Source organism: Anolis sagrei, chromosome 4, assembly GCF_037176765.1.
Source record: "Anolis sagrei isolate rAnoSag1 chromosome 4, rAnoSag1.mat, whole genome shotgun sequence".
Taxonomy (NCBI): Eukaryota; Metazoa; Chordata; class Lepidosauria; order Squamata; family Dactyloidae; genus Anolis; species Anolis sagrei.
The window spans coordinates 135,594,402-135,621,432 of NC_090024.1; the positions used below are offsets into that span (position 1 = coordinate 135,594,402).

A 27,031-nucleotide genomic window follows, 5' to 3' on the forward strand; every position below is an offset into this window, starting at 1 on the left:
CACCTATCTCAGCGCCTTCGGGCTAAAGAGGCAGTATATAAGTATGGTAAATAAATAAATATAGGCCGCAGGTCAAACCATCTGCAGATTTTGTATCCAGTAAGAAGTGATGAGAAGAAGAGCAATTAGAAGACAAAAACCACTACAACCACAATAACACAGAATACTACAAAAGGCACTTGTTTTGATTATATTAAAATAAAATGGAAATGTATGTGCTCACCTGATTGACAGCTGCATTGTCCTGAATGTTATTTGACTCATCTGTTATTAACAAAGGCTCTGTGTTACTGGGAGCCTGCTGTGGAGTCAAGGTATTTGTGCAGCTTCCAATTGGAAAAAAAATCTGGCTCTTCCGAGAGCCTGAAGTCAAAGAAACCTCATGGCAATAAGACTGAAGAAAGGCCCGGACTCCATCAATTCCCACAAACTGTGAAACTGGAACTCCACTGAAATTCACACCTCCATTCTCACAAAACTGTGACTTTCTCCATCTGTACAACTTGATGGCCAATAAAACAAGGAGGAATGTCAAGAACATGCAGGAGACAAAAGCCACTGCAACCACCAGGTAGAAGGTAAGATCTGAAGGGGGATCTATTGGAGCTGAGATGCTGATCAGATCTGAAAGAGTTTCTGGGATACTGTTGGCTAGAACCACTGTGACTGTGGCTGAAGCAGAGAGAGAGGGATGCCCATTGTCCTTCACCAAAATCACCAGGCTTTGCTTGACAGCATCTTTCTCCATTAGGAATCGGGATGTCCTGATCTCTCCAGTGTGGAGTCCCAGAGTGAAGAGCCCTGGCTCTGTGGCCTTGGTTAGTTGATAGGAGAGCCAGGCATTCTGGCCAGAATCCGCATCCACTGCCACCACCTTGGTGACCAGGTAACCTGGCTCGGAAGAACGAGGGGCCAGCTCTATCCCAGTGGAGCCATCAGTGGGAGGAGAGGGGTAGAGGATTTCTGGAGCATTGTCATTCTCATCCAAAATGAAGAGGGTCACTGAGACATTGGAGCTGAGTGGTGGGGAGCCCCCATCTTGAGCCTTGACCAGGAACTGAATCTCCTGGATCTCTTCATAATCAAAGGAGTTCAAGGCATAGATAATCCCAGTCTCTGAGTTAATGGACAGGTAAGAGGAGAGCAGAGCCCCTCTTATTTGACCTTCTGTGATTGAATATGTTATTCTGGCATTCTCTTCCCAGTCCAAATCATGTGCCTTTAGAGAAATGATAGAAGCTCCTCTTGGATTATTTTCTAGGAAATAAGATGTGTAAGTTGATTTGACAAATAGCGGAGGGTTGTCATTAGTGTCTAAGACCTTCAGTGAAATAATCTCAGAGGTAGAGAGTGGAGGAGTCCCTTCATCAACTGCTGTAATTGTAATATTGTAAGCGGCCACCTCTTCCCTGTCAAGACGTCTCTCTGTCACTAAAGTGTAAAAATCATCTTCTGTTTTCTTCAGCTGAAATGGAAGATTGTTGGGAATGGAACATGTAACCTGCCCATTCACTCCTGAATCTCTGTCTTGTACAGTTAAAATGGCAACTGTTGTTCCTTTGGGCGAGTTCTCAGGGACAGAACGGATTGCAAATGTCATTGTTAGTTCTGGTGCATTGTCATTTAAGTCTACCACAAAGATCACTACCTTTGTTCTGTCACTCAACCCACCCCCATCTGTAGCTTGTACTTCGAATTCATATAAGGATGATTCTTCATAGTCAAGGTTTCCTATCAGCACAATTTCTCCAGTTGTGGAATTCAACAGGAAAATCTGAGATATTTTCTTTGTGATTTTTTGGAAAGAGTATTTTATTTCTGCATTGATTCCTTCATCCAGATCAGTGGCTCGTACTACAGCAATTGTAGTCCATTTGGAAATGTTTTCATTGACACTTGCCTCATAGGCTGATTGGCTGAAAATGGGTGCATTGTCGTTTGCATCAAGAACACTGATATGGATTTGCAATGTGCCAGATCTGATTGGATCACCCCCATCGGTCGCTGTCAGGATTAAATCATAAACGGGCTGTGTTTCCCTGTCTAGAGCTTTCTCCAATAGCAACTCAGTGTGTCTGACATCATCTTCTCCTTTTTGTACCACGAGGGAGAAATGACTACTTCCTGTGAGTATATAGTCCTGAATCGAATTTGTCCCCAGGTCTGGATCTTGAGCCTCAGGCAGTGGGAATTGGGATCCAGGGATAGATGTTTCACCAATTTTCAATTCCCATCCCATCGACAGAAAAGAGGGGGCATTGTCATTTATATCTAGAATTTCTACTTCAATGACATAAAGCTTTAACATGCTTTCGGCAATAACCTTGAACTTTAGAACACACATCTCTGCTTTTCCACAGATTTCCTCTCTATCTATTCTCTCAAAAGTCTGTAAATACCCATTGTGGAAATTCAATTCAAAATATTGGATCATACCTTTACTAGTAACAATGCGAAGTCCATGCTCTGAAATCAGCTTGCTGTCCAGCCCCAGGTCCTTTGCAATATTCCCCACAAAAGAGCCTTTGTGCATCTCTTCAGGAATGGAGTAACGAATCTGTCCAGAAATTGGCTTCCAAGCAAACACCATGATAATAAGAAGGCATTGCAGGATTCCTTTTCTGAAGCTCCAAAGACTTTGTTTTTCTTCCATTCTGTTACAGTTCTGATTCAAAGCAGCTTCTTTGAGATGTTAAAGCAATTTTTTTCCTAAGCAATTTGTTTCCTAAGTCCAAGTATGTTCTTGCATTTCAACAGCAAGAATAGGCAGATTGAAGCATTCTGTGCATTTTTCTGCTGGATTGGTGAACAGTGACACCTAGAGTAACATCCAGAAACTACAGGTGCTGCATGTTGGAAATGTAACCATAACTCGATTTTTATTTTGCTTATATTAAGGTCATTGTAGTTGTACCCACAAAAAGATCCATTTATCCACAGAGCAAAATTGGAGAACTATACAGCTACTGACATTCAAATTAATTTTCCACCATCAATAATATTCTGCACATAAATTGCATGAACATCATAGCTAGGGCAATATTATATTCTACAGTGTTCTACAGTATATTCTAACTCTTTACATGCCATCCAAAGAAGAACTAATGCAGACACAATTATTTTGACAGCTGAGGAGGAAAATATGGAAATATGGAAAACACAAGAATGGCCATCAGACTGGAAACAATCCACTTATATCCCCATACCAAAAAAGGGAAATGCCAAAGAATGCTCAAACTTTTGTACAGTGGCACTCATTTCACATGCCAGTAAGGTAATGCTCAAGATTCTGCAAGGAAGACTCCAGCAATACATGGAGAGAGAGAGTTGCCAGATGTACAAGCTGCGTTTAGAAAAGGCAGAGGGATTAGAGACCAAACTGCCAATATCCGCTGGATAATGGAGAAAGGCAGGGAGTTTCAGAAAAACATATATTTCTGTTTTGTTGACTATTCTAAAGCCTTTGACTGTGTGGATCTTAATAAACGGTGGCAAGTTCTTGGTGGGATGGGCATACCAAATCACTTTATCTCTCTCCTGAGGAATCTGTATAAAGACCAAGTAGCAACAGTAAGAACTGACCATAGAACAACAGACTGGTTCAAGACTGGGAATGGTGTATGGCAGGGTCGTATACTCTCACCCAACCTATTCAACTTGTATGCAGAACACATCATGCGATGTGCAGAACTTGACAAATGCAAGGCTGGGGTTAAAACTGCTAGAAGAAACATTAACAACCTTAGATAAGCAGATGATACCACTTTGATGGCCGAAAGCAAGGAGGAGCTGAGGAATTTTTTAACCAAGGTGAAAAAAGAAAATGCAAAAGCTGGGTTGCAGTTAAACATTAAAAAACCAAGATTTTGGCAACAAGACTGATTGATAACTGGCAGATAGAGGGAGAAAACATGGAGGCAGTGACAAACTTTTTATTTCTAGACGCAAAGATTACTGCAGACGCAGACTGCAACCAGGAAATCAGAAGATGTCTACTTCTTGGGAGGAGAGCCATGACCACTCGATTAAATAATGAAGAGTAGAGACATCACACTGGCAACAAAGAACCACAAAGTTAAAGCAATGGAATTCCCCATAGTAGCCTATTGATGTGAGAGCTGGGTCATAAGGAAGGCTGAGCGAAGGAAGATAAACTGATGGGCATGGCCTCATGTAAGCTGCACCGAGACTCCCAGGAGGAGATGGAGTGGGGTATAAATAAAGTTTTATTTTTTTATTATTATTATTATAAACGCTTTTGAATTGTGGTGCTGGAGGAAAATTCTCAGAGTGCCTTGGACCACCAGAAGATCCAACCAGAAGATCCAACCAGTCCATACTTCAGGAAATAAAGCCCAATTGCTCATTAGAAGGAAGGATATTAGAGGCAAAGATGAAGTATTTTGACTACATCATGAGAAGACAGGAAAGCTTAGAGAAAACAATGATATTGGAGAAAATGGAATGAAAAAGGAAGAGGGGATTGACTGAAGGAGCTGGGGGTGGCGACGGCAGACAGGGAGCTCTGGTGTGGGCTGGTCCATGAAGTCACAAAGAGTCGGAAGTGACTGAATGAATAAACAACAACAAAGGAAGAAAAAAAAAATCTCAGAAGCACTTTTAGTATTTCTCTGGCAATAGAAATTTAACAATAAAAATAAATAATTTCTGTATTATCCTGACTCCTAGAAGAAGCTGCCTAAGGTAACTGCCTCATGCTGCCCAATGGTAGTATTACAACTGACTCAAAAACTAGTGTCTGTAACCAAAGTTAATATAATACCAGGAAAACTCACCAACTGAGCCATAATTCAGGACATGACCAGCAGACCTGACTCTCCCCTCTGGAGAAGTCCAGATTCAGGGAATGTCCCAGAACATCAAATGTCAGATATAAGCGGCATTACCTTGGGGCAAGAAGGGATCTGAAGTTGTAACTCTTAATCCAAATGCTAGTTCATGCAAACTATCTAGAAGCACTCTTCAACACACATTCTCCAAAAAAAGCTATTATTTTAAAAAAAATATTAAGACCATTATTAAACTACAAAAATCAAGAAGAAAAATGTCTGAAAAATGGCAGACAATAAAGGATGGCTCCATCATTACTTACAAGCAATGCATTGGTTAAAAGATGTCATTAATTAGATCCTCTTCCAAAAAAATTACTTTAAAGCCATTCTACCCTGTCATCACTCATCTAAAATGTGAAGATGTGAGAAGCAGATTTCGAAGTTTAGGCAGGTTTATAAGTTATCTCTGTGGACTATTTTCTCATTCCAACATATTCCCCTTTTCCTCATAGGTGTTGTTTCTCTTTATTCTTGTATGGTATCCTGGGACTGCTAAATTCTTTCTTTTTCTTTTACTTCCAGTTGAAGCTGGACACAAACTGACATCTCAATTAAAACTTAAATTCCCCAGCATTGTAAAAGTATTAAGAAATAATTTTCTCCATCCAAAAAAAAAAAAAAAAATTAACATAAGAGAAAATGCAGGTTCAAAGAAAAATAAGCAACTTTCTCTCCCTTCGCTGTGTGTATGGGCCCTTCCACACAGCCATTTAATCCGGAGCAAAATGCGGATTTAAAAGACCCAGTTCACTATGGATTGTCCATACAGGCACCACACAAAACATGAGAAAGACAAAAGACAATTCACACAGCCACCAATTTCTGAAATCTTATTCTGATCTGGATTAAATGTCTCCTTTAAAACCCAAGAGTTAATGCAGCTTTTCCTTTTACCTCTTGGCACAGAGTGGCACCAAAGATTGCTTTAGAGCCCGTGAAAGAAAGGCAGGAACTTTAAGTATTCCCATGACAACAATGGATCTACAGAAAGAGGTTTTCTTCCTTGGCTGAGCTTTGCAGCAGCCGTATTATTCCCAAACTTTCTCACTATTGTTTACATTTGTGTTCTGCCTTTTGCATTCATTCCTAGTTGTGCCTTCTTCAGACACAGGATGATATGGCAGACCTGTGAAATGGAATCAGGATTTGTTGTAATTTGTTTTTATCACACAGTTTCAGAGTGGATATGAGTTTGAACTTGCACTGGGGGGGGGGGGGGGATGTCATTAGACCCCCCCCCCCCATCTTTATCCTCTTCAAAACTGTTTATAGGGTTGTGTGGATATGGGACCTAATGTGTTTTTCAGGAATTCCAATATCTCCTATTTTTAAAAAAGTATAGTGTGATCATAAAAACAACCAATTCTATGGATAAGCACAATCAAGGAAGCCATGGTTTCATGTCCAAAAGCCAGAGCAGGGCTATTGAGAATAGGGTGACCTGGAGATCTCATCTTAGGTCAAAGTCGACTTGATAGCAGTTTACAACAATAAATCAATAAACAAGAATCATGGTTAATGTTCAAACAATTTTAGGTTGTTTCCAAACATTTTATACTAGGCAGTCTCTTTCTCGCTCCCCCTCATACATACATCTATACACACATGCTTATATCATACGATAAATATGAAATTCTTCAAAATTTCTGGACCCACTTCAAACTTTTAAAAGATATCAATCCCTTATCCGGCACACACAATCTCAAGCATTATGAAAAATCTTTTTTCTGATCCTTAAATTTACTAATATGTGTTCTATACTTCTGAAACTTGTATTTAGTAATATACCCAGATTGAGACTCCTGCAAGATCTCAGATTTTATAACTTTGGGTCATGAATAAAGAAACTGTCTGGAATGTTTTAAGTTTTTAAAATGCTAATGAATCAATGCGGTTGAAAGCAATAGGCCAATTTACTTTAAAACAGGGACTTCAATTTGCACCCACTACACAGTTAACTTTTCTTGTAACATCATACTAAATAGAAAAAATGGTTATGAAGTTACATTGCAGAACAGTTTTGAATTACTGTTAAATTCCTTTCAGCTTTTGCCACAAATTCTGTGTGGAAAAACTCAGTTAAACTCGCTTCACTGAAATGTACTTGTAGTTATTTATTGTAAATAGCACTTACTAATGTGTGAAGAAAAGCTCATTTCCCCCCCCCCCCCCAAATGTAGACAAGTTTTTGACGTGCAAAGAAATATTTTCTGTAAGATCTGTGGGATACTTGTGAAATAAACAATTCATTCTGCAGGTTTTAATGTCAAACAGCCTAGAACTGAATGGAATGTGAAACAAATGTTATCAGTTGATTTGACTGTGTTTTTCATTGTACAAATGACATTGTCTAATATTGAACTGAAACTGTGCTTGTGAGTTAATAAGACACTTATTCAAGGGCCTGGGCATACAGAAAACTGGGCGACTTGGAAGGCGCTGAACTGACTGCGCTCTGGCACCATGAGATGCAGAGCCAACCTCAAGAAATGGGGCTACAAAGTGGAATCCACAACATGCAAGTGTGGAGAAGAGCAAACCACAGACCATCTACTACAATGCAACCTGAGACCTGCCACATGCACAATGGAGGACCTTCTTGCGGCAACACCAGAGGCACTCCAAGTGGCCAGATACTGGTCAAAGGACATTTAATCAACGACTAAGCTTGCAAACTTTGTGTTTTGTTTGTTTGTTTGTTTGTTAAAAAATGCAACACAACTGTTTGGTCTGCTCCTGACATGATAAATAAATAAAATAAGCGCCTGTAAATCCCACCAGAAGAATCAGTACTGGTCCACAACCTTCTATAGTGCTTTTGCTGCTACAAAAACACTCAGAGTCTTGTAGTATGATACAGCATGTCAAATTGAGGAAAACAAATCCACACTTGTCTCTCAATTCTAGAAATAACACAATTCCAGCAAAACCAAGGAAAAAGCCTCAGGTTGGCCATGTTTCTTGACATTGCTCTGCTTTTGATTGGTTCCAGTCAATATTTACCTAATAGATAGAAAAATACAAAGGCAGAGAGACAGGTATATGTTTTTAGAGATCTCTCCAGACATGATTTACAGTTTAGCACCACTTTTGCCCTCATATAAATAGAGACCACGTCCAGTAAAGTCATAGAATCATAGAATCATAGAATCATAGAATCAAAGAGTTGGAAGAGACCTCATGGGCCATCCAGTCCAACCCCCTGCCAAGAAGCAGGAATATTGCATTCAAATCACCCCTGACAAATGGCCATCCAGCCTCTGTTTAAAAGCTTCCAAAGAAGGAGCCTCCACCACACTCCGGGGCAGAGAGTTCCACTGCTGAACGGCTCTCACAGTCAGGAAGTTCTTCCTAATGTTCAGATGGAATCTCCTCTCTTGCAGTTTGAAGCCATTGTTCCGCGTCCTAGTCTCCAAGGAAGCAGAAAACAAGCTTGCTCCCTCCTCCCTGTGGCTTCCTCTCACATATTTATACATGGCTATCATATCTCCTCTCAGCCTTCTCTTCTTCAGGCTAAACATGCCCAGTTCCCCAAGCCGCTCCTCATAGGGCTTGTTCTCCAGACCCTTGATCATTTTAGTCGCCCTCCTCTGGACACATTCCAGCTTGTCAATATCTCTCTTGAATTGTGGCGCCCAGAATTGGACACAATATTCCAGGTGTGGTCTAACCAAAGCAGAATAGAGGGGTAGCATTACTTCCTTAGATCTAGACACTATGCTCCTATTGATGCAGGCCAAGATCCCATTGGCTTTTTTTGCCGCCACGTCACATTGTTGGCTCATGTTTAACTTGTTGTCCACGAGGACTCCAAGATCTTTTTCACACGTACTGCTCTCGAGCCAGGCGTCACCCATTCTGTATCTGTGCATTTCGTTTTTTCTGCCAAAGTGGAGTATCTTGCATTTGTCGCTGTTGAACTTCATTTTGTTAGTTTTGGCCCATCTCTCTAATCTGTCAAGATCGTTTTGAATTCTGCTCCTGTCCTCTGGACTATTGGCTATCCCTCCCAATTTGGTGTCGTCTGCAAACTTGATGATCATGCCTTCTAGCCCTTCATCTAAGTCATTAATAAAGATGTTGAACAGGACCGGGCCCAGGACGGAACCCTGCGGCACTCCACTTGTCACTTCTTTCCAAGATGAAGAGGAAGCATTAGTGAGCACTCTCTGTGTTCGTCCACTTAACCAATTACAGATCCACCTCACCGTAGTTTTGCCTAGCCCACATTGGACTAGTTTCCTTGCCAGAAGGTCATGGGGGACCTTGTCGAAGGCCTTACTGAAATCCAGGTACACTACATCCACGGCATTCCCCGCATCTACCCAGCTTGTAGCTCTATCGAAGAAAGAGATCAGATTAGTCTGACATGACTTGTTTTTGATAAATCCATGTTGACTATTAGCGATGACTGCATTTGTTTCTAAGTGTTTGCAGACCACTTCCTTAACAATCTTTTCCAGAATCTTGCCCGGTATCGACGTGAGGCTGACCGGACGGTAGTTGTTTGGGTCGTCCTTTTTTCCCTTCTTGAAGATTGGGACCACATTGGCCCTCCTCCAATCTGCTGGAACTTCTCCCGTTCTCCAAGAACTCTCAAAGATGGTTGCCAATGGTTCCGAAATGACTTCCGCTAGTTCCTTCAATACTCTGGGGTGTAGTTGATCTGGCCCTGGGGACTTGAACTCATTAAGAGCGGCCAGGTATTCCTGGACGACTTCTTTTCCAATTTGGGGTTGGATGTCCTCCAAACCCTCATCCACTCCATCTTGCTGAGGTTGAAGACTCTCTTTTTGTGAGAAGACCGAGGCAAAGAAGGCATTAAGTAGTTCTGCCTTTTCCCTATCCCCTGTCAGCATTGCCCCATCTTCTCCTCGAAGAGGTCCTATCGCCTCCTTGTTTTTCCTTTTTCTACTGACATAAGAATAGAAGCCCTTTTTATTGTTTTTAATGTCCCTGGCAAGTCTGAGCTCGTTTTTTGCTTTAGCCTTGCAGACCTTTTCCCTACAGGTGTTGGCTATTTGTTTGAATTCTTCTTTGGTGATTTCTCCCTTTTTCCACTTCTTGTGCATGACTCTTTTGTGTCTTAGCACAGTTAGAAGTTCTTTGGACATCCATTCTGGCTTCTTTGCACTTGTCCTATTTTTTCTCTTTGTTGGCACAGTTTGCAATTGCGCCTTGAGTATTTCACTCTTGAGAAATTCCCATCCATCCGTAACTCCCTTGTCTTTTAGTATCTGTGTCCACGGAATGCTGCTCAGCGTTTCCTTTATTTTTTGGAAATCAGCTCTCCTAAAGTCCAAAATGCGGGTTTGACTTGTCTTAGTTTCGGCCTTCCTTTGTACCTCAAATTGCAGGAGCACATGGTCACTTGCCCCTAAGGATCCTACCACTTCGACCGCATCGATCAGGTCCTCCGCATTTGTTAAGATGAGATCAAGAGTAGTCAATCCCCTTGTTGCTTCTTCTACCTTCTGGACCATGAAATTGTCTGCAAGGCAAGTGAGGAATTTGTTGGACCTTGTACTCTTGGCCGAGTTTGTTTTCCAGCAAATATCGGGATAGTTGAAGTCGCCCATGACTACTACATCTCTTCTCTGTGCATGTTTGGTCAACTGTTGGCAGAAGACTTCATCAAGTTCTTCCTCCTGGCTTGGGGGTCTGTAGTAGACGCCTACAACGACATCTTTTTGAGTCCCAGTTCCCTTGATTCTTATCCAGATGATTTCAAGCTGGTTTCCCAGATTGCTGTCTTGAATCTCTTCTGTAGCATAAGAGTTTTTGACATATAAGGCTACTCCGCCTCCTCTCCCCTTTGTTCGGTCTCTGTGAAAGAGGTTATACCCCTCGATATCTACATTCCAGCGATAGGAGTCATCCCACCAGGTTTCAGTGATCCCTATGATATCATATTTGTGGTGTTGTGCTAAAAGTTGGAGTTCGTCTTGTTTATTTCCCATGCTCTGTGCATTAGTGTAAAGACATGTGAGCCCCTGAGATCTTCCCCTGAGCTGTTTAATTGGGATTATTGTGCTTTGGGTACTTGGTCCTTGTTGTGTTTGTGCAGCCCTCCGTTTAGCCTTCTGGCGATTCCCAGATATTGTGGGTAAAGTAGTGTTCGCAAGGCTGTTGTCCCCCTCCCCCGGTGGACCTAGTTTAAAGTGCGTCTAATGAGGTTTGCGAGTCTGTGAGCAAAAAGGTGTTTTCCTACTTGTGTGAGATGCACCCCATCCCTTGCCAGTAGGCCATCCTCCTGGAAAAGCAGGCCATGGTCGAGGAAGCCAAAGCGTTCCTCCTGACACCATTTTCTAAGCCAGTCATTGACCTGTACTATTTTTCTGGCTCTTGTGGGTCCGTGTCTTACAACAGGGAGGAGGGATGAAAAGACCACCTGTACATTACATTCTTTTAGCTTTGCTCCTAGAGCTCGAAAATCATTTGTGATCTTTTGAAACGTATGCCTTGCAGTGTCATTGGTTCCTACATGAATCAACATGAGGGGAGGACGGTGATAGGGCTTGAGGAGCCTGGTGAGCCTCTGAGTGATATGGTGTATTTTTGCCCCCGGTAGGCAGCATATTTCTCGAGCCATCCCATCTGGTCTGGAAATGACAGCTTCCGTTCCTCTAAGGAGGGAGTCGCCTACTACCAAGACCTGTTTACTTTCGGGAATGACAGGGCCCCTTTTGTGCATTGTAGTGTGTAGGTCTCCAGAAAAGTGATCCTGTTGGTGTGAATTGTGTAGGTGAAAAGTGTTGTCCTCCTCCTCGACATCCCCGGTGCATTCGTCAAGGACAATCCATTGAGATTCGTCCAAGAGCCTATGGTTCTCCTGTATGTGTTCCTGTTGCACCTGGTCTACGGTTGGGGATGGTACACCTGCACGATTGCGCAAGTGTGAATGTTGTGAAGTGTTGTCCCAGTCAGGGCTATCCCCTGCACACTGATCAAGGATGAGCCACTGATCAGTATCTAAGCCATTCTGGTCTTCCCCAATATTTTGTGTTTCTTGGTCAGGTGATAGTTGTGTGAGAATTTGGAATCTATTGTGTAACTGCAGCTGAGCGGAAGTATTCTGAGGAGGCTTCCGGGTCCTATGTGTCCTTCTAAGGGTGACATTTCTCCAAGCCTGAGGGTTGTCCACAACTGAGGTGCTGTTCTGTTGAGCCTCCCCATAATGTTGGTGCGATATGGGCTGCGTGTCTAGGACAGTGTGGTGTGTGGTGTCTAAGAACAGCTCAAGTTCCTGAATGTCCTTAAGGGTGTTAATACGGTCCTCGAGTTGTCGAATCCTGTGTTCCAAGCGAGTGATCTGTTTACACTTGGGGCAGATGTAATTGAGTAATTGTAGTGTGAAAAAGCTGAACATGCCACAGCTTGTGCATGAGATGGGAAGTTTTCGTGTTTGTTCCATCTAGAGGTTGCTAATGACCCCCTCTTGGTGTGTGTTTGATGTTGGTAGGAATAAGTCAATGTAGGAAGGATAGGCGCAGTCTGTATATGTCCCCATGTGGCCAGAGGGACTGCACTTTGTGAATACAAATCTCCACCGAGCCCTATCATTTTGTTGGGAAGGTCTGAAGAGAGCTTGCAGTGTGTCTTAAGAAAATGAGTTATATTGAAATGAAATTATATTGAAATGAAACATGGACAAGTTTGCCATGTTTCATTTCATTTCTGAAAACCTAGAGAGTTGTGTATATTTCATAGTTTCATTTTCAGATAAGACAGGCACCAAAGATGCTCAAATAATTATGTTTCAAACAACAAAATAAAATGTGGAGTTCAAAAGAGCAGCAACTAAATTCACACCGGCCAAAAGTAAATTATCTGAGTGTGTAGTAAAGAAAACAAAACTCACTGTGCCTTCAGTCTCCATTCCAGAAGTCAAACTGGTGCCTTCACTAAACATATCAGATTTCCTATTATCAAGGATGTTCTGTGCTATTTGGACACTTGGCTGCAGGAAAGCAAACTCATTTCTCCTGGATTCAGAGGACAGACAGATCTGGTAGGAATAAGGCAAAGTCCCATCCTCATAATTTGGGGGAAAAATGGCTCCGGTCTTTGAGTGAGGGTCAGGGATAAAACACTGAAGGAAAGTGGGGTTCCTTGACCTTTGGAATTTCATCATGATGGTTAATATCACAGTCACCAGGAAAAGGAAGGACACCAAAGCCAAAGCCAACACCAAGTAAAACTGTATATCCGAAGGAGACTCTGAGTCACTAGGTTGGGAATTCATCTCTGGAAGGGCCTCCTGGAAGCTTTCTGCAAATACTAAGTTAACAGTTACAGTGGCTGAGAGAGGAGGCTGTCCATTATCTTTCACCATGACAACAAGCCTCTGCTTCAAAGCATCTCTTTCTAGTAATGCTCGGGCTGTTTGAATCTCTCCTGTGTGGGAACCAATGGTGAAAAGGGAGGGTTCTGTGGCTTGAAGGAGATGGAAGGAAAGCCAAGAATTATGTCCAGAGTCAGCGTCCACTGCCACCACTTTTGTCACCAGATAACCTGGCTCTGCTGACCGAGGCACCATCTCAAAGACAGAGGAACCCTCAGATGCTTGAGAAGGGTACAGAATCTGGGGGCTGTTGTCATTCTTATCCAGTATGCACACTGTCACAGTGGCACTGCTGCTGAGTGGAGGGAAGCCTCCATCTTGGGCCTTCACTTCAATCTGAAACTCCCTGAGTTGCTCATAGTCAAAGGAGCGCTGGGAGTAGATGGTTCCAGTCTCAGAGTTAATGGAGATATAGGAAGAAAGAGGCAAGTCCTCAATGCTGGTACTGAGAAAGGAGTAAGTGATTTGGGCATTGCGGTCCACATCTGGGTCAGAGGCTTTGACATGGAAAATGAAAACCCCAGCAGGATTGTTCTCTACTATGTAAGCAATATATGAAGTTTTTTCAAAGGCTGGAGGGTTATCATTGATATCTGAGATCATTATAGAGATGGTTTTGTATGTAGACAGAGGAGGTGTGCCTTTGTCTGTGGCTGTGATTGTGATATTATACTCTGGGGCCCTTTCTCTGTCAAGTGGACCATCTGTGAGGAGTTTGAAGTAATCGTCTGAAGATGAGACAATCTGGAAAGGTACAAATTCCCGAAGATGACAGCTGACTTCGCCATTTTCTCCAGAATCCCTGTCGTGTACTTTGATGAGAGCAATCACAGCTCCAGGTTCAAGATCTTCAGGAATTGGGCTGGAGATGGATGTAACGATTACATCTGGAGCATTGTCGTTCTCATCAAGAACCTCAATTTCAACATTGCAATGTGCCACCAATCCACCGCCATCACTTGCTTGTATTATCATCACATAATTTTTTTGGTTCTCAAAGTCAATGCTCTCCAAAAGTGTTATTGTTCCATTTTTCGGATCCAGTTTAAATTTGTGTTCAGCTGTTTCCTGTATGTCACTGAAAGTATAGGTGATCACAGCATTCAATCCTTCATCACTGTCAGATGCTTTAACCTGAAGCACAGACATTCCTCTTGGGGCATTCTCTTTTAGACTTACCTTGTACATTGCCTGGGAGAAAACTGGTGCGTTATCATTAACATCTGTTACATTAACTCTTATGTTGAGTGTCCCAGTTTTTCTAGGTACTCCTCCATCCATAGCTACAAGGACCAAGTTGTGTGTGTGTTCTTTTTCCCTATCTAGTTGTTTGTGTAATATTAATTCAGCATATTTGCCACCATTCTTAGTCTCTTTTACTTCTAGTCTGAAGTAAGCAATTGAGCTTAGATTATAATCTTGAAGGGAGTTTATCCCAATGTCCTTGTCTTCAGCATTTCCAAGGGCAAATCGAGCACCTGGAAGATTAGACTCACTCACTTTAAGGTCAATATTTTCCTTACGAAAATGTGGAGCATTATCATTCACATCCTGGATAAAAATATTGATTTGAAAAATATTCAAGGGATTATGTGCCACAACTTCTAATTTTAAAACACAAGTTGATGATTTTCCACAAATCTCTTCTCGGTCTATCCTGTCCTTCACATACAGGTTCCCATTTTGTTCATTCAGAGCAAAGTACTGCTTTCCAGAAGAGATCCCAAGCTTGCGTTTTGTCAGATCTCTGACTTCCAGCCCCAAATCTTTTGCAAGGTTCCCTACAAAGAAGTCCTTCTCTGCTTCCTCTGGCATTGAATAGTGAACCTGCTCAGACATCACACAGCAGAACACAGACCACAGTATAAATGAAAGCAGTACTTGCCTGAAATTGGATTTCCCCACTCTTTTTCTGTACCTTACTTCCATCATTTTCATTAATCTTCTTTTCTTCCCCACAACCTTCCAGTTCAAGACTCCAAGTGCTTAGCAGCACAACAGTAGAAATGCAGTGCTTAGTAGCCGAATCTTACAGCTTTTCTTTCTGGAGAAGCTTTCAGATAAATACATTTGCCGAATCTCCTTTCTTACCAGCATACTGATATATATATTGCTGCAATCTTCAGTAACAAGCTATTCCATGTTTGCTTCCTTCTTGTCCGACAGTGACACTCTCAGTTCACACAAGGAACTGCATTTGCTTTTTAAAAAACCTTTATTTTAAAATTATGTTGGTATAACATGGTTTCTTTCGCTATAGAAAAGTGAACCTTTTTCATCAAATTAATTTTCTTGAAGAAAAAGTGTGATAAAAATGCTCAGAAACCCAAGAACAAATAAGAGTACAAAAATTGAACAGAAAACCTTGCATTCTTGCAGAAGAGGAAGAAAATCTGTCAAACTATTCATTTTTAGAGGCAGGAATGAAATAATCCATGATTTATACTCTAATTATTGCAGCATTTGATAAGAGTGCCTTTGTCATTCTTTCAGTGTTAAATATAAATTATCTTTCCTTATTCTCTGTCTGTGTATAAACCTCTCTTCTTTTCCTCTCTCAGAACTTGAATGTCATGTTGACACAGTATGTTCACCAGTACTGTTCATACTAACTGATTTATGTGGCGCAAAAGAAGGTAGTGATTCCTTCCCTGCATCAGATACCTCACATATGAGTTTCCATTTAAAACAAAAAATATTCTGAGGGTGGGTGGGAATAAAATTGGACAGAGCACATACAGACCTCCCTCTGAAACATTTACATAATATATGTCTTCAGATAAAAGATGGCAGGAGAACCATTCAGACTTACTCCATGACCTTGCATCATGTGTCTGAAGGTATTTATGACCATATTAAGATAGTGAAGGTGATGTGATCCATATTAAGATATTGAAGGTATTGTAATCCATATTAATTGGGCTTGATTCAATCTAAGTCATCCCGACTTAATTATCCTAACAAACTATCACAGCAGTTTCTAGTTGACTACTTAAAAATAGAGAAAGCACCAGTTTTCTGCCAGTCCTTTTTAGTTATCTTCTTGATTGTGTCTAGATGTTTCTGAATTCTCAGTAGTCACAAAAAAGAAGGCCTACGTTATGACTCAGACAGTAAGTCTATATGTAGCCAATATCCATGCGTACACACATATATAAAGTGATGATGCATATGAATGTGCCCTACAAAGAATACAGAATACAAACCATCACGAAGTTTAAGATCTTCAGGAGAGGCCCTGCTCTCGATCCCACCACTATCGCAAACACGGTTGATGGGGACGAGAGACAGGGCCTTCCCAGTAGTGGCCCCCCACCTATGTAACACCCTCCCTAGAGATATCTGATTGGCCACCTCCCTCTTGTCTTTTAGAAAGAAAATCAAGCCTGGTTATGGGACCAAGCATTTGATCAGTGAGCAGCAAGTGGAAGATGATCACACAATTTATGGCAATGAATTGACCCGGACTGGTTTTGGGATTTTGATGTTAATGGATGTGTCTTAATTAATTGTTTTAATTGTTGTTTTAAATTTTAATATTTTGATTGTAAACTGTGGTTGTTTTTATGATGCTAGCATCGTATGATGCTTTTGTTAGGCCGCCCTGAGTCTCCCTTCAGAAGGAGAAGGGCAGGGTATAAATATAGGAAATAAATGAATAAATAAATACACAGAATACCTCCCTCCCCCAGATGTTACAGGAAAGACCAGGCTAGAACTCTTTCTGATATGGCATTCAATGAGTACTTCATCGTGCGAGCCCCAAGGATGCTTAAAAGTGGAACAACCCATGAATATGTTTACTACTTGAGGTTGCTGGATCTTCATGACAGAAACAATATATTTCAATGATGAATTGGAGCTGACAATTCAAATACAAGAAAAAGAAAGATTTGAAAAGAAGTAGAATTTAGAGCAATATATTTCACTGATGATTTCAAACTAAGAATTCCAAGAGAACACAGACAATGTTTTGAAAGAAACTAGAAATTAGAACACAAGATTTATATCCAGAATTTAATGCAAGTACATATGATCACAACAAAATATTTGCAAGCAAAAACTCTTAACTCACCTTGATGATGATTAGATCTCCATTGTACAAATCTAAATAATCACTAGATAAAATGGGATCCTTAACATCAGAAATCTGCTGATTGATCAAAGCTTTGGAATCATTTGTCTCTGAAGTATTATACTGCCTCTTCCTAGAGTTTCAGGTTAGAGAAACCTCATGGCAGTAAGAATGAAGAAAGGCTCAGAAGTCCAGGCAAGAATTCTTCTCCCCACACAATGACATAATCTTTACTAGCATTAAAATAGGATGGAAACATATGTGCTTACCTGATTACCAGCTGCATTCTCCTGAATAGTATTTGACTCATCTGTTATTAACAAAGGATCTTGCTTACTGGGAGCCTGCTGTGGTGTCAAAGTATTTGTGCAGCTTCCAATGGGAAAAAGAATCTGGCTTTTCCGAGAGCCCGAAGTCAAAGAAACCTCATGGCAATAAGACTGAAGAAAGGCCCGGACTCCATCAATCCCCACAAACTGGGAGACAGGAACACCACCAAAGTTAATACTCCCTGAATGTGACATTTGTGAATTTCTCCATCTATGCAACTTGATGGCCAGTAGAACAAGGAGAAAGATCAAAAACAAGCAAGAGACAAAAGCTACTGCAAGCACCAAGTAGTAGGTAAGATCTGAAGGGGGATCAATAGGAGCTGAGATGCTGGTCAGATCTGAGAGAGTTTCTGGGATATTGTTGGCTAGCACCACTGTGACTGTGACTGAGGCAGAGAGGGAGGGTTGCCCATTGTCCTTCACCAAAACCACCAGGCTTTGCTTGAGGGCATCTTTCTCTAGAAGAAATCGGGATGTCCTGATCTCTCCAGTGTGAAGTCCCAGAGTGAAGAGGCCAGGCTCTGTGGCCTTGGTCAGCTGGTAGGAGAGCCAGGCATTCTGGCCAGAATCTGCATCCACTGCCACCACCTTAGTGACCAGGTAACCTGGCTCTGAGGAGCGAGGGGCCAGCTCTATCCCAGTGGAGCCATCTGTGGGAGGTGAGGGGTAGAGGATTTCTGGAGCATTGTCGTTCTCATCCAGGATGAAGAGGGTCACTGAGACATTGGAGCTGAGTGGTGGGGAGCCCCCATCCTGGGCCTTGACCAGGAACTTAATCTCCTGGATCTCTTCGTAATCAAAGGAGTTCAAAGCATACACAACTCCAGTCTCAGAGTTAATGGACAGATAAGAGGAAAGGAGAGATTCTCTTATTTGACTTTCAATAATTGAATACGTTATTCTGGCATTCTCTTCAAAGTCTGGATCATTTGCTTTTAGGGAAAATATGGAAGCCCCTCTTGGATTATTTTCTAAGAGATAGGAGGTGTAAGATGATTTGACAAATAGCGGAGGGTTGTCATTTGTGTCTAAGACCTTTAGTGAAATAATCTCAGATGCTGAAAGTGTTGGAGTCCCTTCATCAACTGCTGTAATGGTAATATTATAAATTGCCACTTCTTCTCTGTCAAGATGTCTCTCTGTCACTAAAGTGTAAAAATCATCTTGTGTTTTCTTCAACTGGAATGGAAAGTTGCTGGGAATTGAACATGTAACCTGTCCATTCACTCCTGAATCTCTGTCTCGTACATTTAAAATGGCAACAGTGGTTCCTGTGGGTGAGTTCTCAGGGATAGAACTAATTGCAAAGGTTAATGTTAATTCTGGTTCATTGTCATTTAAATCTGAAACAAAGACCAAAACTTTTGATCTGTCACTCAGTCCACCTCCATCCATAGCTTGCACTTCAAATTCATAGAAAGATGATTCCTCATAGTCAAGGTTTCCTGCAAGGATTATATCTCCTGTTGTATTATCTAACTGGAAAATCTGGGAGGCTATGTTTGTGATTTCTTGGAATGAGTATTTTACTTCTCCATTGATGCCATCATCCGGATCAGCGGCCCTTATTGTAGCCACAGTAGATCCTTTGGGAATGTTCTCCTTGATAGACACCTCATAAATTGATTGGCTAAAAATTGGGACGTTGTCATTTGCATCCAGAACAATGATGTGGATTTGCAATGTGCCAGACTTGACTGGATCTCCCCCATCTGTAGCTGTCAGGATTAGATCATAGGCCAACTGCTCTTCTCTGTCTAGAGGTTTTTCCAACACCAGTTCAGCCTGTCTGACACCATTTTCCCCTCTTTGTACTTCCAGAGAAAAATGATTACTGCCCGTGAGTTCATAATTTTGAACAGAATTTATGCCCAGGTCTGGATCCTGAGCTTTGGGAAGAAGAAATCGTTCTGCGAGTGTAGCTGCCTCACTTATTTTCATTTTCCAGTCTTTTGACCGAAATTGTGGAGCGTTATCATTAATGTCTGTGATCTCCACTTCAACATTATACAGTTTTAATTTACTTTCAATAAGAACTTGGAACTTTAACATGCATTTCTCTATCTCTCCACAGATTTTTTCTCTGTCTATTTTCTCAGAAATTTGTAAGTGTCCACTGATACTATTCAAAGCAAAATACTGAATCATACCTTTACTAGTAACAATGCGGAGTCCATGGTCTGAAAGTTGCTTTCCATTCACTCCTAGGTCCTTTGCAATATTCCCCACAAAAGAGTCTTTTGGCATCTCTTCTGGAATGGAATAGTGGATCTGCCCAGAAACTGCCTTCCAAAAAAACAGTATGAAAAGCCATTGCAGAGTTCTTTCTTTGCAGCTCCACAAATCCTTGATTTCTTCCATTCTTTGTACAGAAGGATAAATGACACCTTTTCTTGTCCAGCAGCTTTGGAGCTAGTAAGTATTATTTGCTTTTTTGTTATGTTTCCAGCTAAATATTGTTCAAAATATCTTGGGAGTCAATATGCTTGCAAGGAAAATACATTTCTGTTTTACTCTGCCGGTTTCAATTCTTCTATGCTTGTAGCAAGAGTTCTAGACCGAGTATATTGCAGATTTCTTTGTTATTGGTGAACAGCGACACCTTGAGGCCCAACTCAAAACTGAAGAAGTCACATTAGAATCCTGAATATTTGATGTTTCCTTTCTTTTCTTTAAGTAGTGTAAATATTAGATTTTCGTACAGATAAGAAAGAGAAATAGGTTTCATTATCATAATACTTCCATTTTAATCAAATCTCCAATTTTAGTTGTTCTGAAATAAGGGTAAGTGAATTTTAATACTATTTGAGTATATGAAACAAAGCATTTGTTGGTTATTGTAACAGATAGAATTTTAATGTAGGAGGTCATCCTTGTTCATCTGTGCCTGCTGGTTTAGCAAGTGTAGTTTTCTTGTCTGTGAGTTAGCATATTATTATTATTATTATTATTATTATTAATATTATTATTATTATTATTATTATTATTATTATTATTATTTGAAACACAACAAGATGAGTCCACAGCAGTCAAGATCACTCTTCTGGCTGTTGTATTGGATCACACGTCTGACACCTCCCAAGTGTCTAGGACTGTGTGATGTATCGGCAAATAATGCGTGCAGATCCCAGTAAGGTGGCCTTCTGCAGCTGGCAGATGGTAATTTTATCAGCGTCAATTGTGTTTAAGTGCAGACCAAGGTCTTTAGGCACTGCTCCCAGTGTGCCGATCACCACTGGGACCACCTTGACTGGCTTGTGCCAGAATGTTTGCAGTTCGATCTTTAAATCCTCATATCGTGTCAGCTTTTCCATTTGTTTCTCTTCAATCCTGCTGTCATCTGGGATTGCAACAATACGATTGTGAGGTCAGGAGTATTGTGCTCCAAAACTCTGTCTGTCTGAATCCGGAAGTCCGGAATTTGACGTGTTCATTTTCTGTAACCTTTTCAGGCTTGTGATCCCACTAGTTCTTTGTCGCAGGCAGATGGTATTTGTGACACAAGTTCCAATGAATCATCTGAGCAATGGTGTTATGCCTCTGCTTGTAGTCTGTCTGTGTGATCTTCTTGCAACAACTGAAGATGTGGTCTATTGTTTTGTCTGCTTCCTTGCAGAATCTACACTGTCGTTGACTTTTCCATTCTGGCTTTGATGGCATTTGTTCTAATGGCCTGTTCTTGGGCTGCCAGAATCAGGCCCTCCGTCTCCTTTTTCAAAGTTCCCTTTTGTGAGCCATATCCATGTTTTTTCTTTGTCAATTTGGTTCTCAATTTTTCCCAGGAACTGTCCATGGAGAGCCTTCTTTCGCCAGTTTTCTCTTCTGCTCTGGATTGTGTTTTAACAGTATTCACTCTTTGTCTTTTGCATTTTAAGCAGTTTACTACTATTGGCTTCCCTCAATGTTGGCTCTTGATTGCTTTTCACATAATCTGCCAGTGCATGTTTCACTTGCAGAAGCCCTCTCCCTCCTGATTTTCTGGGCAGGTAAACTCCGTCTATTATTATTATTATTATTATTATTATTATTATTATTATATTATTAGGCATTGTAGCAGTATTTATACCCTTTTTTCTGTCAAAGGAGACTCAATTGGACTAAGTGGAAAACATTAAAAACACTAAAAGCCATAAATATATGTTAATCAAATCCTGACACAAATAGTCATTCAAATAGAAGTATAGTTAAAACCAATAAAACCAATAACCAAATCTATTAAACTACATAAAACACATCACCCCCTGACATAGACTCTTTTCATTAATCAATCAGCCTCTTGCTTCTCAAGATTCACCATCTACCACTTTCCACACCATATCCCCTTTCATTTTATCCCTTTTCCTTCCACAACAAATGGCTTTCTTTGTTAAGTGTTTACTCTTATGTCCCAAAACCCAGAAAATGAGACTAGTGGACTCAATATCTATATAAGAGTATTTCATGCTCTCCTGTGACTCAGATAAGGTCAGAATACATTAAAAAATCCTCCCTAATTCATCATGACAGGTGGACAGGATGATATGGGGAACAGCAGTCCTTTGCACGTAACAGTATTTCTCCAAGGGAAAGAGACCATGGCAAGATTCTTCTTGCAAGGAACCATTGCTGGCTCATATACCGTTTGTATGAATAAGTCTTAATTGATGTGAAGACAATTCAACAATTTGTTATGTGAAAATTACAAGCTGGTTATTTTGAATGGTAAATATTGATCATTAGGAGATGTATTTTCTTTTGTTGTAAGAGACCAAGTAGTCTTGAGATCACAATAGCCATGACTAGACATGAATGTGTTATCTTCTGCAGTACTGTGTCCACATGTATACCATAACAGGTGGACTTCACAGTTTTAGTTTAGCAAGTGATTCGGGGAACCAATGCAGCTCTAGAGAACAAAAGTGTCTGTTCTCTTCTCTTCCATGTGTTACCTGCTTCTGTTATGCCATCAGTAACCTGTCTGTTTGCAAACCTATTTATCTTTGACTAATTTGCCAACAAGCTGCTGTTATTTAAGTAATTTAACTTCAGCTTCTCTAAAAAAAGGTTTGCCTCTTCCCCATTTCCCAAGTGCTATCCCTAAGGAGCATGTATATATTTTGCCTATTTTATTTTATAATGCTGTAATTGTGGAATAGGATGAAAATCTCATTAACCGGCATATGTTGTACACCTATGGTGCAATAAAATGCAGATGAGTGCTTACATCAAGTTCATCAAGTACATGAATCTACCCTATGCAGAATTTTAAAAAGACACAGAGATGTTTGGGAATGTCCAGGCTAGAATTTTTCTCCCCACACAATGACACTATCCTTGCTAGCATTAAAATAAAATGTAAACATACATGCTTACCTGATTACTGGCTGCATTCTCCTGAAAGTTATTTGACTCATCTGTCAGTAACAAAGGATCTTGCTTACTGGGAGCCTGCTGTGGTGTCAAAGTATTTGTGCAGCTTCCAATGGGAAAAAGAATCTGGCTTTTCCGAGAGCCTGAAGTCAAAGAAACCTCGTGGCAATAAGACTGAAGAAAGGCCCGGACTCCATCAATCCCCACAAACTGGGAGACAGGAACACCACCAAAGTTAATACTGCCTGAATGAGACATTTGTGAATTTCTCCATTTATGCAACTTGATGACCAGTAGCACAAGGAGAAAGGTCAAAAATAAGCAGGAGACAAAAGCCACTGCAAGCACCAAGTAGTAGGTAAGATCTGAAGGGGGATCAATAGGAGCTGAGATGCTGCTCAGATCAGAGAGAGTTTCTGGGATACTGTTGGCTAGCACCACTGTGACTGTGACTGAGGCAGAGAGAGAGGGTTGCCCATTGTCCTTTACCAAAACCACCAGGCTTTGCTTGAGGGCATCTTTTTCTAGAAGGAACCGGGATGTCCTGATCTCTCCAGTGTGAATTCCCAGAGTGAAGAGCCCTGGCTCTGTGGCCTTGATCAGCTGATAGGAGAGCCATGCATTCTGGCCAGAATCTGCATCCACTGCCACCACCTTAGTGACCAGGTAACCTGGTTCAGAAGAACGAGGGGCCAGCTCTATCCCAGTGGAGCCATCTGTGGGAGGGGAGGGATAGAGGATTTCTGGAGCATTGTCATTCTCATCCAGGATGAAGAGGGTCATTGAGATGTTCGAGCTGAGTGGTGGGGAGCCCCCATCCTGGGCCTTGACCAGGAATCTAATTTCTTGGATTTCTTCATAATCAAAGGAGTTCAAGGCATACACAACTCCAGTCTCTGAGTTAATGGACAGATAGGAGGAGAGGAGAGACTCCCCCATTTGACCTTCAGTGATTGAATACATTATTCTGCCATTCTCTTCCCAGTCTGGATCATTGGCTTTTAGGGAAAAGATGGAAGCTCCTCTTGGGTTATTTTCTAAGAGATATGAGGTGTAAGATGATTTGATGAATGCTGGAGGATTGTCATTTGTGTCAGACACCTTTAGTGAAATAATTTCAGAGGTAGAGAGTGCTGGAGTTCCTTCATCAATGGCTGTAACTGTAATATTATAAGCTGCCACTTCTTCTCTATCGAGACTTCTCTCTGTTACTAAAGCGTAAAAATCATCTTGTGTTCTCTTCAAGCTAAATGGAAGATTGCTGGGAACTGAACATGTGACTTTCCCATTCAATCCTGAATCTCTGTCTTGTGAATTTAAAATGGCAATTGTGGTTCCTATTGGTGAATTTTCAGGGATAGAACTGATGGCAAATGTCATCATGAGTTCTGGCACATTGTCATTAACATCAGTAACAAAAATTAAAACTTTTGATCTGTCTCTTAGGCCACCTCCATCAATAGCCTGCACTTCAAATGCATACAATGATGATCTCTCATAGTCAAGGTTCCCCACAAGGATTATTTCTCCAGTTTTATTATCCAAAAGGAAGACCTGGGAGGCTATATTTGTGATGTCTTGGAAAGAGTATTTGACTTCTCCATTGATACCTTCATCCAGATCAGAGGCCCTTATTGTACCCACAATGGACCCTTTGGGAATATTCTCTTTGACAGTCATTTCATAAACTGATTGGCTAAAAACTGGCACATTGTCATTTGCATCGAGGACAGTGATGTGGATTTGCAATGTGCCAGACTTGACTGGATCACCTCCATCTGCAGCTGTCAGGATTAGATCATAGACTGATTGTTCTTCCCTGTCCAAAGTTTTTTCCAACACCAGTTCTGCCTGTCTCGCACCATTTTCTTCCGTTTGTATCTCCAAAGAAAAATGATTACTGCCTGCGAGTTCATAATCTTGAACAGAATTTATGCCCAGATCTGGATCTTGTGCTTTGGGAAGAAGAAATCGTTCTGTGAGCGTAGCTGCCTCACTTATTTCCATCGTCCAGTCTTTTGACCGAAATTGTGGAGCATTGTCATTGATATCTGTGATTTCCACTTCAACACTATAAAATTGGAATTTTCTTTCAATAAGAACCTGAAACTTTAGCATGCATTTCTCAATCTCTCCGCAGATTTCTTCTCTGTCTATTTTCTCAGAAATTTGTAAATGCCCACTATTAACATTCAAAGCAAAATACTGAATCATACCTTTACTAGTAACAATGCGGAGTCCATGGTCTGAAAGTTGCTTTCCATTCACTCCTAGGTCCTTTGCAATATTCCCCACAAAGGAGCCTTTTGGCATCTCTTCTGGAATGGAATAGTGGATCTGCCCAGAAACTGCCTTCCAAAGAAACAGTGTGAAAAGCCATTGCAGAGTTCTTTTTTTGCAGCTCCACAGATCCTTGATTTCTTCCATTCTTTGCACAGAAGGATAAATGACACCTTTTCTTGTCCAGCAGCTTTGAAACTAGTAAGTATTATTTGCTTTTTTGTTATGCTCCCAGCTAAATATTGTTCAAAATATCTTGGAGTCAATATGCTGGCAAGGAAAATACATTTCTGTTTTACTCTGCCGGTTTCAATTCTTCTATGCTTGTAGCAAGAGTTCTAGACCGAGTATATTGCAGATTTCTTTGTTATTGGTGAACAGCGACACCTTGAGGCCCAACTCAAAACTGAAGAAGTCACATTAGAATCCTGAATATTTGATGTTTTCTTTCTTTTCTTTAAGTAGTGTTAATAGACCAATAAAAGTAAATATTAATTTTTCGTACAGATAAGAAAGAGAAATATGTTTCATTATCATAATAATTCTATTTTTATCATATCTCCAATCTTAGTTGTTCTGAAATAAGGATAAGTGAATTTTAATACTATTTGAATATATGAAACAAAGCATTTGTTGATTATTGTAATGCATAGAATTTTAATGTAGGAAGTCATCCTTGTTCATCTGTGCCTGCTAGTTTAGCAAGTGTAGTTTTCTTGTCTGTTAATTTGCATATTATTATTATTATTATTATTATTATTATTATTTGAAACACAACAAGATGAGTCCACAGCAGACAAGATAACTCTGCTGGCTGTTGTATTGGATCACACGTTGGACACTTCCCAAGTCTCTAGGACTGTGTGATGTATCAGCAAATAATCTGTGCAGATCCCAGTAAGGTGGCCTTCTGCAGCTGGCAAATGGTAATTTTGTCAGGGCCAATTGTGTTTAAGTGCAGGTCAAGGTATTTAGGCACTGCACCCAGTGTGCCGATCACCACTGGGACCACCTTGACTGGCTTGTGCCGGAATCTTTGCAGTTCAATCTTTGATCCTCATATCGTGTCAGCTTTTCCAGTTGTTTCTCATCAATCCTGCTGTCATTTGGGATTGCAACATCTATGATCCATACTTTGTTTTTAACACGATTGTGAGGTCAGGAGTCTTGTGCTCCAAAATTCTGTCAGTCGGAATTCGGAAGTCCCAGAGTAGTTTGATGTATTCGTTTTCTGTAACATTTTCAGGCTTGTGATCCCATCAGTTCTTTGTCGCAGAGAGATAGTATTTGTGGCACAAGTTCCAATGAATCATCTGAGCAATGGTGTTATGCCTCTGCTTGTAGTCTGTCTACGCAATCTTCTTGCAGCAGCTGAGGATGTGATCTATTGTTTCCTCTGCTTCCTTGCAGAGTCTACATTTGGGAACTGTTGTCGACTTTTCAATTCTGGCTTTGATGGCATTGGTTCTAATGGCTTGATCTTGGGCTGCCAGAATCAGGCCCTCTGTTGTCTCCTTTTTCAAAGTTCCCTTTTGTGAGCCATATCCATGTTTATTCTTTGTCAATCTGGCTCTCAATTTTTCCAGGAACTGTCCATGGAGAGCCTTCTTTTGCCAGTTTTCCCTTCTGCTCTGGGTTGTGTTTTGATGGTATTCACTCTTTGTCTTTTGCACTTTAAGCAGTTTATTACTATTGACTTCCCTCAATGTTGGCTCTTGACTGCTTTTCACATAATCTGCCAGTGCATGTTTCTCTTCTTCTACCGTTTGTTTCACTTGCAGAAGCCCTCTCTCTCCTG

General features: G+C 40.9%; 1 protein-coding gene across 18 annotated transcripts in view; it reads right to left on the minus strand.

The window, feature by feature from the left end:
* Positions 1 to 27,031, minus strand: part of LOC132774269 (protocadherin gamma-A4-like) — a 393,640-nt gene that overhangs the window by 270,924 nt on the left and 95,685 nt on the right. Inside the window, exon 1 of one of the 18 annotated variants that reach the window (XM_067467715.1) lies at positions 22,957 to 25,555. The exons of 14 other annotated variants lie outside the window; for them this stretch is intronic. In XM_067467715.1, coding sequence (XP_067323816.1) covers positions 22,957 to 25,380 — 2,424 coding nt within the window. In that variant the 5' untranslated portion in view covers positions 25,381 to 25,555. Of the gene's footprint in view, positions 1 to 223; positions 2,733 to 12,714; positions 15,260 to 17,541; positions 20,094 to 22,956; positions 25,556 to 27,031 lie in introns of those variants that run through there. 3 more of the 18 variants (XM_060774218.2, XM_060774209.2, XM_060774208.2) reach the window with 3 other exon arrangements.